This window comes from Harpia harpyja, chromosome 20 (assembly GCF_026419915.1).
Source record: "Harpia harpyja isolate bHarHar1 chromosome 20, bHarHar1 primary haplotype, whole genome shotgun sequence".
NCBI classification, from domain to species: domain Eukaryota; kingdom Metazoa; phylum Chordata; class Aves; order Accipitriformes; family Accipitridae; genus Harpia; species Harpia harpyja.
The window spans coordinates 6,711,903-6,724,985 of NC_068959.1; the positions used below are offsets into that span (position 1 = coordinate 6,711,903).

The following is a 13,083-nucleotide window of genomic DNA, read 5'->3' on the forward strand; positions in this document are numbered from 1 at the left end:
AGGGGGGTCCCCTCCTCTGCCTCTCGGTGGCACGCTGCACTGGAAAGACCTTTGCCAGGGCAGCTCGCATTTGACGAGAGCGACGTGCTTATATAGCACAACATCAGGCAAATGAAAAATCTTCTTGTGCAGCCCCGGGGGGACCCGCTGAAACTGCCATTAACTAAGACAGATTATTTAAATGCTCCCTCCCACTGTACATGCAGTAATTTATTGGCAGGGAGTTCCCAGTGCAGCTCTGCAGAGGGCTACAGCCTCCTCCAAACTGCTGCTCTCACCCGCGGCCCCCCGGCCCCCCGCACAGTGGGGACACACGTCCAGATCTCCTGCCCTGGCTGCCGATCCCTTCACCTCCCCTCTGGGGAGACAGGGCTTCATTTACCCTTTTTGCTGTGAAGCGCATGCACCTCCAGCATCTCAGCCTCGGCGAGCCAGCCCGCGCCCCGCCGGGATGGGGGGCATCGGCATCCCCCTCCCGGCAGCCGGCTTCATTTCGGTCCTTGTTTTGCGGCTCTGGAGCCCACGTGGGGCTTGTGATCAAGTCCAAGGATGGTCTTTGCAGCAAACAGGAGAACGGGAGATGCGGTTCCTTCTCATCTCTTGGCCGCAGAGCAGCTTCCCAGTAATTTAGTGAACTGCTATTCTTGTTTTAATAACCATTGGAGAGTCTCCCTGCAAAATCTGGAAGTGTTACAACAGCAGAAAACATTGGCATCTACCATCTCCTTGCTTAATGCCCAGCTCCCAGGAAGGCGGGAATGCTGTGTTTTCTTTAAGCTATAAATCCTTTAACCCTGGGATGATCTATCTTCTGTGTTAGTGCAGTGCCCTAATTCCAGCTGGAGCCTTTGTACACTACTGTAATATAAATATTTATTAGCTGGCTGAGCTTTCAGGGCTCTGCCTTCATCCTGATGGCATGGCTGTGTCTGGGAGCAACACGGTGGTTTCTGAAGGCTGGATGTGCTGCGGGAAGGGTTCGAGCACCGGGAGAAGATGCTGAAGGACCTTTCTCTGTGTTAATATCTTTGTTCCTGCTCACTGTGTGCCATCTTTCAGGTGGCAAATGCTGTGGGAAGGTGGCTTAGTGTCTCCTGTATATTCATAAGCCACTTTGAACCATGTGGCCTTTAATGGCCTGAGATTTCTAGGCTGTAGTAGAGCAAAATAAAACAATATTTTCTGCAGAGTGGGAAAAATCCTCTCTGAAAATGGGTCTTTTGACAATGTTGTTCCACACTGTCCTCTGAGAGACATATATAAGAAATACTGGAGGGACTGGAGTCACTGGGCGATGCTCTCATCCTCCTGTATTTTGAGAGACACCAAGCTCACAAACTCCTTATTTTTAAACTGCTTTTTATTGAAATGTAGTACATTAGCAAACCCTAACTAATCGGTATACACTGTTAACATATTGGCATATACCACGTAACTACAATACAGTGTTATACTTACATCAAAACATGTCAAGAAGTTCTGCTGCTGTCAAGCTACAATTTCACAAGGGCTGGAAAGATCTGATTGTCGGGAGGGCACCGCATCACCCGCCATGTCTGCGCCCCCGCAGCGTCCCCGTCGCTCGGCCAGACCCCTGGGACCTGCTGGTGTTTTTAGGTTATGTGGTCACACCAGTGTCGTCCACCTTGCAGCAAGCCAGTTGAAACAGACTTTTGCATTTTACACGCACACAAATTGGGTTTTTTTGTTGTTGTTGTTTGCTGCAGTCTCCCAAGCCCAAAGGCTGGGGTGTCCCCTCTCTGCTGGGATAAAACGATCCTGTTGCGGTGGATTCTGTGCATAGTTAGCCATGGCCTCGAGCAGGGGATCCCGAATAGGCACAGGCGTACAGAGAAGCTTTTAGTATTTAACATCCACTTGCAAACCACAGCAGGGCTGACGGGGTAAGCAGGAGAGCGATGCTATCACTCAGTTTGCTCAGAAAGGTTATTCCCCTTTATAGGACTAGCGCGACAGATCTTGCCAGCGCTGGGAGTTAAGTCTAGACATATGGGGTGGAAAAAGTCTACCTGCTGATGTGATGGCAACCAAGAAGGCTTTTTTTTCATGTAGCACCTTCCAGTGCAAACACAAAGCGAGCCCTGTCAGGCGACAGGCTGGGACGCTGCCTTGCTGGCTGCAATGCAGGAACCGCACGAATCTGCAAACAGGAGCTTTGCTTTAACACCCCCGAACGCCCTATTAAACTTTCCTGGCTTAAGAGCAGCAAAGATCATCAACTTTATTTTCAAGCCCAGACTTTCCTGTGCTGGAGCATGGGAGTGTTGCTGAGCTGTTGAGCTGTTTTCTGTAAGATCCTCCCAGTGCAGCCCAGGTACCTGCAAAGGCTTCAGGCAGATACAGCCTTTACTGCCCGAGACAGGCAGAGGGTGTTACAGACACAGCCATGGTAGATCGAGAGCAAATTTAGCAATCCCATGTCCTTACCACAACTCTGTTGGGAATTAACGGCTCTTGTGCCCTTGAGGGGTTCGGGCTGCTGAAGACCAAGTCAGAGCCAAGCAAAGGTGAGCCCTGGAGCACGTGGGAAGCAGGAAAAAAAAGGCAAATGGCACAGCAAACACACACAGCTGAGCTCAGGGCAAAGATTAAAAAGCTTCATGCTCCTGAGGGGCTCAGCCGCAGCAAGCTGCGGGTGGATGCATGCGGAGAAGGGAATAGCCTGTGCCCAGCAGGAGCAAGGGAGCCTCCACGTATGCATCCAGCAGCTTACTGGATTTTTGAGCTGCAAAGCCCCAGTCCCAGCTGTATGACACTAGCTCATGTTAAACCTCAGCCTTGCAATGAAATCACTCTATCACTCAGTAAAACCCTATGTACTTCTTACTTTGCAGGAATATTAATACTTAATAATTAACTCTTAGGAAAGGGCCTATTTTTGGGCAACACCTTATACCACAGGGCCCCCTTGACCAGAGACCCTGGACATTATTGCCATAAAAAGAATAAATATTCAGACATTATTGCACAACCTACACATCCATCTCTGTTCATCTGGGCATCTCCATGAGGCTAGCGGGCTGAGGAGCAAAAGGATGCTCCATGCAGGGATCCACAGAGCGAGCAGCCCACAACAACAGCCTACATCCCACACAGCACACAGCCAGCTTTGGCTGAGAACAACCCACCAGAAACCTCCGAGCTCCCACACACTGATGCTGGTTTGGAGCAAAGAATCCCCTTCAAGGGGCTAGCCGACATGGTCATGGCATGGTGACGAAGAAGATGCTGGAGACCTGGGGAATGGCAGTGCCTGCACAATGGGGACCTTCACCCAGCTCTTGGGAGGAGGAGGAGAAAACCGGTAGTAATCGATGGGGTGGAAGGGCAGAGATTAATTGGGGAGAATTAAGAGTGTTTGGGAACGTTGCAGGCTTTTAAAAATAGTAGGTGAACAAAAGGATCAAACAACTGACATAGATAAAAAGGTGTCGATTAGCGTTGCTTTGCAAAGGCTCATGCGAGCAGCTTTCATCTCCCCAAAGCACTTTACAAGCACCAGGAAAACCTGACAGGCCCCTGCGACGTCGGGGTTTTGGCCAACAGGTCAGGACATCACTGACTGGGGGTTACGCAGCACCGCGGCCCATGCCGGGAGCAAAATTCCAGCCGGAGCCCTGCTTTTGTCACTGCATCCCATGAGGAAGGGTTGTGGGGGGTACCACTTTTTCCTCTTGCTTATTTCAAAGACATTGGAAACAAAGCAGAAATGAGCACCAACCTGCAGAAGTACAGTCTACCTTTCTCCTGATTTCGCCCCAATCTGGTTAATTGGAGCATCTTTCCCTCTCTCACCTCCTCCCCTGCTCAGCGGTTTCCACCCAGCGCGCCGGAGCACAGGCTGCCCTTACGGTGCAGCAAGTCTAGCAGGGAAGGGAAAAAAGTGAAGATATCTTTAAATATAACAACACATATGCACATCACGCACTCCTCTGCACGGCTCGGGTTGGAAAACTAGGTCACCTATGGATGTGTAACACGGGGTGAAAAAGGAGCGAAAGCTTCACTTGTGAAGTTCAAGGTGTTTCCTGAGGTCCCTGCCCCGAGTCCTCCTGCCCTCCTCTCCCCACCCTGCAGGGCTGGCAGCAGCCCCGTGGCTCTTGTATTTGCCCCGCCGTGCCTTGGCCCGTGTGCTGCCGTGCTACTTTCTTTGTTGTAAAAACCAGGTGACTATTTGCTAAGCAAAAAATAAGTATTTTTAACAATTAAGTCAACTCACTCCCCAGTAATCAGGCTGCAGAGCTGCCTGAACTTCATTCAGCTCAACCCTGGTGCCTTCATTCTTCAGCTCATGACCTGTGACTGTGGCATTATCTCAAACCTAAATTGGGCTAAATGAGTCCTGGAGCCTCAGCGTGACCCCTGCCTCCTGCAGACCTCCCTCCGCTTTTCAGTAGCTGGTAAAGCTCTTGGTTCTCCCAAGCCTTTGCACTGTTTTACATAAGCGTGTTTAAAGAAATCAGAAGATGCGCAAAAGTCTCATTAACGTAGTCCTAAACACGTTTATTTAACTATTTTTGGTCTCTCTTTGGCTTATGTAGGCTATCTGGCTATTCCTACAGCATCCCCAGGTGCCAAGGCAAGCATCCTAGAAGCAAGGGGACAGTGCAGATACCAACGCATGAGCTCTCTGGAGGGAGTAATCGTGAGCGTTGCTAAGTAAATTTTAACATGCTTCAAATTTAATACTTAATGTTAGTATTATAGGCAAAAAGCACACTTACAGTCTGTTTTTTTACTGGCAATTATCCTCTAAGAACACAAGCAAACCTTGATTTTACAAATGTCTTACGGGAACATGCAAAACTTTCATAGAACATGAGGCTGGGAAAGAGAAGGTGAAGTGCTAGGGTTTAAATAGTTTAGGGAAACACTTGGAGATAAAAGCTTTTTCTGTACGTATAAGTCATAAAATTAATGTTTTCTGTTAAAAAGCACTTTTTTTTTTAGATCTTAAAAATGATTTTCCAAGTTATTGGCACTTACAGTGCTTGGTAGATTGCAGTATATTTTACTTCTATGAAATGACTCAACCATACACAGCACCACTGCAGCAGAACAAGAACAACGATGCTCATCAAGCTTTTTTTATATACTGATTAATATTAAAAGGAAAACCTCAAACTTACCAGCACAGCCCAGAAAAATCACCCATGTTGCTGTGGTGCCTCCTCCCCATCCTAAATATGACTAAGTGGAAGAACGCCTGCTATGGCATGTCCCAGCAGGCATGTAGGGATCAATTGTTTGAACTAGCTTTTAATTTTTCCAGTGTTGAAAGATTTTCCAAATTCAGGACGTCAGTTATAATTGTCAGCTCCCTTATCCAAGATGCTACAACACAAATCCATTTTTATATCACTATGCCAGACCCCGATCTCCAGAATCAGAGGCAAACCTTCCCTCCCTGTCACTGAAACCAAGATGTTAGGTTAGAAATAAGGAGATTTAACAAAATATAAATGACATTATTTATTATTTTGTCTCTGGGGGCTTTGTACTTTCTAATGTTTCTTTTAATTTCCATGCCTTTTCTAGCTTTTCTGTACACACTGGTACACAGCCGGTGCAAACGGTCTCAGCTGGAGCTGAGAAACCATCAGTTTTGTTTTCTTGCCGAAACCATGCCCCGGTGACGTTCCCGGTGGCCTTGGGGCAAATCCTTGCGCTGGGCTGAGGCAGCCCCTGCAAGAAGGATTTGCTCAAGAGCATCCGTGCCCCACGCGGTGCTACAACGGGCTCTCCTACCCAAAACCCCGCTGGCGGGGCTCTGCACCGAGCTCACCCTTTCGCTGCGGTGCCCGGGGCTTGAGACAGAGGGTAGGCTGTCGCGTGCTTGTTGGGAGACACCCAGACATTTTTGTCTTTAACCACGAACGCCCAGGTGTTTGTCGGTTTATTGTAACCTCACAGCCCACCCCGGATAAAAACAAGCCCTGTAACATCCTTGAGAAATGGTGATTTTTTTCTCTCGGGCGTTTGTTTTCGGAAGGCCCCCGCTTTTACGTGCCTGCCTGCTGTGATCTCGCAGATGTAATTACGAAAACAGGGGTTGCTCAATCAGCCCTTCTGCTGCTCCCGAGCCCTGTATGGGCCTGAGCGCAGCTCAGCCAGGCTGGGTTTGGGAGCTCTGCCTGGGCTCGCCGGCGCTGTCAGGAGCTGCCCCCCTTAGCACATCTGCAAGGAGAGGAAAGATGCTGGCCGCGACCTGCTGCTGCTCAAGCCACCGGCTGGCATTTTCTGCAACCTTCACTTCTGCTTTAGGAGAAAGCGGGTGTTAAAATTGTGCTCTTAAAAAGTTTGGGGTTTAAGCGTATTTCTAGAGTGAGCTGAATGACAGTAGAAGTGCATTTGGTAAATATAAATGTGGGTATTATGAGAAAAACCTCCCTACACTTCACACCACCCGCTCTTGAATTATCAGATTAAATAAAGCTGACGCACAGCAACAAAAGTCAAAGCATGCTCGGCAAAGAGGATCATTTCCTCATTTTACAGAGCTGGGCTTTTCTTTTTCTCTTAAACACCCGTGTTAAAGACACAGCTGAACCACGCTTCAGGTAAGGATATATCTCAAGCAGACGGCTATACAATTAAAAAACGTAATAAAGGAGGGGAAATACCCCTGCTTGTAGCAAAAGCAGATGAAATTAAAGAGTGGCAGAGTATGTCTTACCTTTCTTTTTGGCTTAACTGATTTCTCAAGATTCCTATACAGAGGGTGAAGCTTTGTTTCACGTTACAAGGACACAAATGCATTTCTATACCTACAGTAACTTAGACTGCAATGGAGAAAAATCCGAACATTAATTAAACAGCTATGCATTGTCCAGTAGGAAAAGGTGGAGCAGAAGCGCTCGCTCCTCCACGTCTGCTCATTTGAGGAATGCTGTGGACGACTTAACTCCAGAGGTTTCTCTCTCATTCTCCATTTCTGTATTACTCTTTCAGAAGCTTGCAAACAATATCCATTTCCCCACCGCTTTTGTCACACGCTGGTAAAAATTGATTTTTCCTGCAGCGTGTCAAAGCGGTTGCTGCTTTCCTTTCTTCTGCTGCTTTCTGCATTCCCATTATTGATGTCAGTGGGAAAGGGCACGGCTTAGAGAATGTGTTTGTTATTTAACTGTTGCAGATCTCAACGGGAGAACAGGATAAGAAGCTTACCTCTTTTCTTCTCTGTGTAATGCCAAGATGCTGGCTTTTAAAAAACCTCAGTGAAAAATTCGGTGGATATTTTACCCCCCCCCCCCCCCAAAAAAGTTAAGTGAGAAAGAAAGATAACTAGATTCCTGCATATTTCAAAAAGTCTAATGGTTTTCAGGTAGATCAAGTGCTGGTTCTGTGAATGTCCTCTCTATAGAAAGAGACTCACTTGAGCACACGAAGGACCAAAAGTATATTCTGTGTAGGCCATTCTTCTCCTGCTTCAATCAAATTGGAGAAAAAACCAAGCATCAATTTCCTTGAAATCTTTCTGCAAATACAGGTCCTCTCTGCAGCTTTAATGTCAGACTGGCTTGCTATTGTACAGGGTTACACAGGTTGTAGGAAACTCAATGCACTTATAAAGGTCCCTTTCAGAAGGGGCTATTTCACAGTAAGGTTATGGATTGACCGAGATATATGAGTGCTTTTACCAGTCACTGGCCATCTCCTCTACAACCAGTTCCCTTTCTGGCATTGCCCAACCACCTGGACAATTAAAAAAATGGCAACAGCAGACGCCTGCGTAAGAGACGCATTTGCAGTACAACACAAACTCTTAGGACCACCGTAAAACCTCTCCTGCAGCGCCGCGGCTGGACCAACACAGCTTCCCATGCTGTTACTCAGCAATTTCCATCAGACAATCTTGCTTGTGCGCAACTCTTTGTCAGCTCAAAGATGCCACCCTCAGAAACCACCACAGCTGGTCTTCATCTTTGCAATCGAGAAGGCGGGTTCGTGTTCTGGAAAAAGCAGCTCTTCTTCAGACAAAGGAGATCCATGGAAAGAGTACACAACAATAGGAATGAGAAATGAAAAAAACGGAAAAAGGGCCAGGAAGGAGCATGGATTCCTTTCAGGTTTTGTTCTCGTCATACATGTCCAAGGCAGGCTCGATGGTTGAGAACTCGCTCTCGTAGACCAGGCTTCGAGGGGACAGAGAGTTACGATGAAAGAAGTGACTGCCTACAAGAGGTAGAACAAAGCCTCGTTAGGAACACACACAAACAACATAAGAACTGAGTAAAGCATCCTTGTACGCAGGTGCCGAACGCAAGCACAGTATGCATGGAAAAAATAGCCACCCTTTAACGCAAACCAGTAACAGCCATATGAAACAGTTCACCTCCGTCCGTGTGCTCCCCTGCCAGTTCGAAGCAACTGCTTTCCATATGCATGAACAATCCCACCTCAAAGGGTTCTTTCAGATAAAACAGGTCAAGTCTGAGCAAGGCTGGGGCAGGCAGGAGTTTCGCACTCGGTGCTGGCTGTTGATTTACAGCCTTGTAAAGCAGGCACGTGCTTCCTCCAGAAACCTTTGGTAGGCACCCAGTTCCCTATGCTGTGCATCAGCACAAAGCGCTCCGGCACGGGGCCGAAAGGAATGAGCAGGCTGAGCGAGAAGGTCACCAAGGATTGTCCGACCGACGTTGCTGAAAGCCTGACCTCCTCCAGAGCTCAGCAACCTCCATCCTCCTGGAGTCACCTTCTACAAACAGGCACCTACGCATTTCCTTACACAGAACCAAAGGAGACCCAACTCTCTTCTCCAACATCGGTGATACCTGAAACAAGCACCAAGTGGCTGTTGATAGAGGGGGGAATGGAAGTTCATTTTTCTCCTCGGTGGCCTGGCATTCCCGTGGCTCTCCAAACCCACAGATGTGTTTTGCAAGGAGCCCAGCCCTACTGCTGTACAAATGGTTCTCTCTGAAAGCATCTATCAGATCAGGCCCTTGGCCAAAACGTTTCATTACTCAGTTTCTCAATCCCAGGGGGGATTAGCTGGGAGCAAGGCTGCTTGGATTACAATATGCCAGGCAGCCACATGAGCCAAATTGGAGACAACTGAAAAGCTTCCAAGTTCATCAAGAAGGCACTCAGCAAACCAAGGTGCCTCCAGTTTCAGGCATCAGTGGAGCAAGACGCTTAGGGGATTGCAGTTTTAGCCCTGGCAGAATTTAGGTGCTTAAATCCTCCTTTCTTTGGCAAATTTTGAGTCTACCCTATGCCCCTCTGAAATAAAAAGCTTACAAAAGATACGAGGGAGGAAGAATTTAGCTGCTACTGTCCAAAACACTTTTTCTCCTTCCCCACTCACCCGAAAGACAGAGACTCAGAAAAGAAAGGAAGAAACACTTATTAGGATTTAAAAGAAAAAGCTAGAGTTATACTCAAATGCATAGAATTGTTGAAAGAGCAAAAGCAAACGTGAATTTTGCACTTATCAAAGCAGAGACCTCATTACAGCACTGGCTGGAAGAGCCAGGGACACTGTAGACAGGCTCCATGCAAACTCATTTTGCAAGCTGTGACAAGCTGCCATCCTGATTTGCAGCAAACTCCAGCCTGAGCTGCACAGCAATTGTGTGCCCGGGTCAAATCCTTGTTAAAAACAGCAGCAAAATGGAGCTGGGCAACGTATCTGCTGCCAGTTTCCTAAACCCCCTCCATACCCCTCTTTTATCACCAAAAGCCAGTACACGTGCTCACTTCACCATTCACAGAGAAGTGGAAGTTCCCATAAGCAAATTGATTTATTTTTGATCTTGTAGTTAACTGAAACAAGAGTGATATCAGTAGTTACATTGTATAGGAGTGAATTGCTCAATCTGCCAGGAACATATATCCAGGTATTTGGAAGAAGTGTACTGTGGTGGAATATACTTTGCAGAAACAGTTGGTAGGGGATGATGAACACCCACTTTCTAGATCTGAACCCTCTCCCAGATTTACAGGTTTCTAAAACTGGGCAATGCTTAAAATAAAAAATAAAAAAAAAAAACAACGTTGAGTTTTTGAAGGAACAAACTTGGAACTATGACTTCCAGCTGATCATAGTCTGTCTTCAAACAAAAAAAAATATTCTACTTTGAAATTTTACCAGATAAAACTGATTTCAGGATTCTTCTTCAAATGTGTTATGGGTCAGGATCATTTAATTTTTGATGACTGAGTCTCAGCTTGCAGTTGAAATAAGCCATCAATATTGGATGTTTCATCTCCCTTTCCTCCACCCGCTGCAACGTTACATACTGAACAGCCAATGCTGAAATGAAACAAAGGGGATTCTGAAAGCTTGGTGTTGCTTTTGTTTTTATTACACAAAAATCAAACAAGGGATTAGGAAGCAGACAGCCCAGGCTGTCATTTCCTCTGTGTGCACCCAGAATTCCACTCTAGCAGATTCAAGGGAGAGATTTAACCAACAGACAGACAGGTCATCTGACAACAAATATTTTGAATTAATCTGGAAAAAGGCACTGTATATCCAACACCTCTAAACTTCTTTAGTGTGATGTTTTCTTGCTGCTTAGCAAAAGGAATTTCAGCCACCCACTTCCAGGGGGGGCTGCATGTTTTCATACAGATACAAATCTCTTGGCTTTCATACCACTTTTGGGACACATCATTAGTTCTTTTTCTAAATGCCTCTCGCCTCTACCATTCCACACAGCCTGGCCGGTGCTGAAAATCCAGCTGCTGCTCAGTGCTTTTCAACACTCAATCATCAGGTGCTCTAATAACCAGGTTGGTATCATTGCCTACAACTTACAGCTAGAGAAACAGAGTCAGCAGGGCACAGTGACCCAGCTACGCTCATCTTAATGCAGAAAATTGCGAGTGTTTGTTTAAAAATGTGGCATCAGTCCAGTTGATAAATTTACTGAATAAATGTATTTTAAGGACAAGTAGGAACATCCACAGTTCCAAATTCAGCTTATTAATATCTTCTTCCTATTTTGCACTTAACAATAAAGATCAAGATTTATCCCTTAGGTATGGAAAACAAATGGGAAGTCTGCATTCAGTTTTAATACATGAAAATGAATCCTTCAGCGCTCTCCGCCACTATCTTTCATTATATACTTACAAAGAATTTTTCAGATAACTTGTATTGAGTCTGAAAATAAACATACTACCCTGGAATTGATCTTTATACCTACCATAGGATGCTATAGAAGCGGGCACAACACCAAGCCCAAAAATTCAAGAGACACAGCGTTGCTGTAGCATTGCAGGTGCATCAGGAATAAGTATCACCTAGTGTTCCCTTTCCATCTGAAAGTATTTTAATGCCCTCAGTTATTAATCAGGGCCACCTTCTGCCACAAGCTGCAGTCCCTCCACAGCCCCTCCAGCACAACGACTTCTTAATGTGGAAATCTGATCAGAACACTCCCTATCTCAGACAATCTGTTTCAGACACCCTCTTGGTTAAGGAACAACTGAGCAGGATTATTTCATAAGTATTCTTTCCTCAAAGCCAGCTGTTTAGCAAGGCACTGCTACTCCCTTCTGTCAGCCCAGTCCTGCCATCTTTGCAACGTCTGGAAAGAGGGACCAGCTCTTCTCCTTTCCTCTATTATGATTATGCATATGAGTAACATTACTCATCTTTTATGTGTGGATATCTAAAAGCATGGCAGGCAACAAAAACTTTGGTAATTTCCTGTCTATCCAGAGAAAAAAAAAGAGTTTCTGGGATGGTGCAGAGTCCATCTTTGAATATGTTTATTTCATAACAGGATAAGTTTACATTGCTAGCCTGACCTGTAATTAACCTAGCAGATACTGTCTGTATTTTTATTAGCACTTTGTTGAGGTAACTGTTAAGAGTCTCAAAAGAAAGATTAAAAGAATGGCCCTGCATTATTTAAATCCTCTACAGAGGGAAATGCACTAGAAGCACTGTCAGTCATTTTGTTCCCAATACCACTCAACTTCTGCTGCTGTTCTGTAGAAGAAACATGAACTGGAACTCTTTGTGGTGCCTTTTGCATCCAGGTCACCACACTGTTCAGGCTGTCCCTGCGCATCCCTCCTGACAGCATTAAAAACCACTTAAGGATTTTTGTTTCAGGAGACAAGCACCAAGTTACCAATTTTACTATTGCTGTTGAGAGATGGGTGAAAAAAAGTCACCCTTTTGTTTCATAGCCTGTACCCTAAATCATGCTCTAACCACATTCCTCCATTTTTGGCAACACCACCCAGTTGACAAACACTGTATTTTACATGGAGACAGTCCTCAGACACAGTATGTTTGAGTTTTTTTTCTCTTCATGACTAAGTCCAATGGGTTTTTTTTCAGTCTTTCAAAATGCACTTAATGCTCTATTGATTGTTTTCATGTTTCTTTCAAAATTTCACAAGGACACACTGAAAAATAATTCTATTAAATGTACTGAAGCTATCACGTACTTAATTTCTTATTATAAAAGCTGCCTTCTCAGCTGAAGCCTTCTGGACAGATAAGAATTAAGAAAATATTTTAATGTAGACGCTGGCTGTATTCCTAAATTCTAAAAGTGCCTATACATAAAAATGAAATTAAATTAAATCCTCTCTTTCCCAGTACATAAAAAAATTAAATCTTAGAGTAAAATTGGTTCTCTGTTCATTTAATTAAATTAGAAAACATTAAGTTTCAAAAGTCTACATCTTGATATAAGAACAACAAAAACAACCAAATACAGAATAGGTTTTCACTTCTATCAATTATATTTTCCTTACCGATTTGTTACCTTCATCTACCCATCTCATTAACTCAAGCATTAGCATTTGGCTGCGAATCAGATCCACATGTTTTAACTGACTGTTGTGAAATTACTCATACACTGCTTGCATAAGTGAACTTGCGTGAAACAGCCTGAGTGAGGACAGTGATGAGATGTTTTCCCTCTGCCTCCTCACCAGTAAAGAAGACATGGCAAGAAGGGACATGTTTACATAGAGTTTCTACATTACAGTAAAGACCATTATCAATCTTTCATGATCTGAATTTGAACAAAAACTAACCCCTGTCACTAATACGAAAGGAGGCTTCACGGATGACAGTGGGGGAAACCG

The 13,083-nt window shown here is 45.2% G+C and overlaps 1 protein-coding gene across 1 annotated transcript in view; it reads right to left on the minus strand.

Moving 5' to 3' along the window:
* Positions 1-1,342: 1,342 nt before the first annotated feature.
* Positions 1,343-13,083, minus strand: part of RNF130 (ring finger protein 130) — a 54,954-nt gene continuing 43,213 nt past the window's right edge. The window contains exon 8 of the mRNA XM_052816180.1: positions 1,343-8,196. Within this exon, the coding sequence (XP_052672140.1) occupies positions 8,087-8,196 (110 nt within the window). The 3' untranslated portion in view covers positions 1,343-8,086. The remainder of the gene's footprint in view (positions 8,197-13,083) is intronic.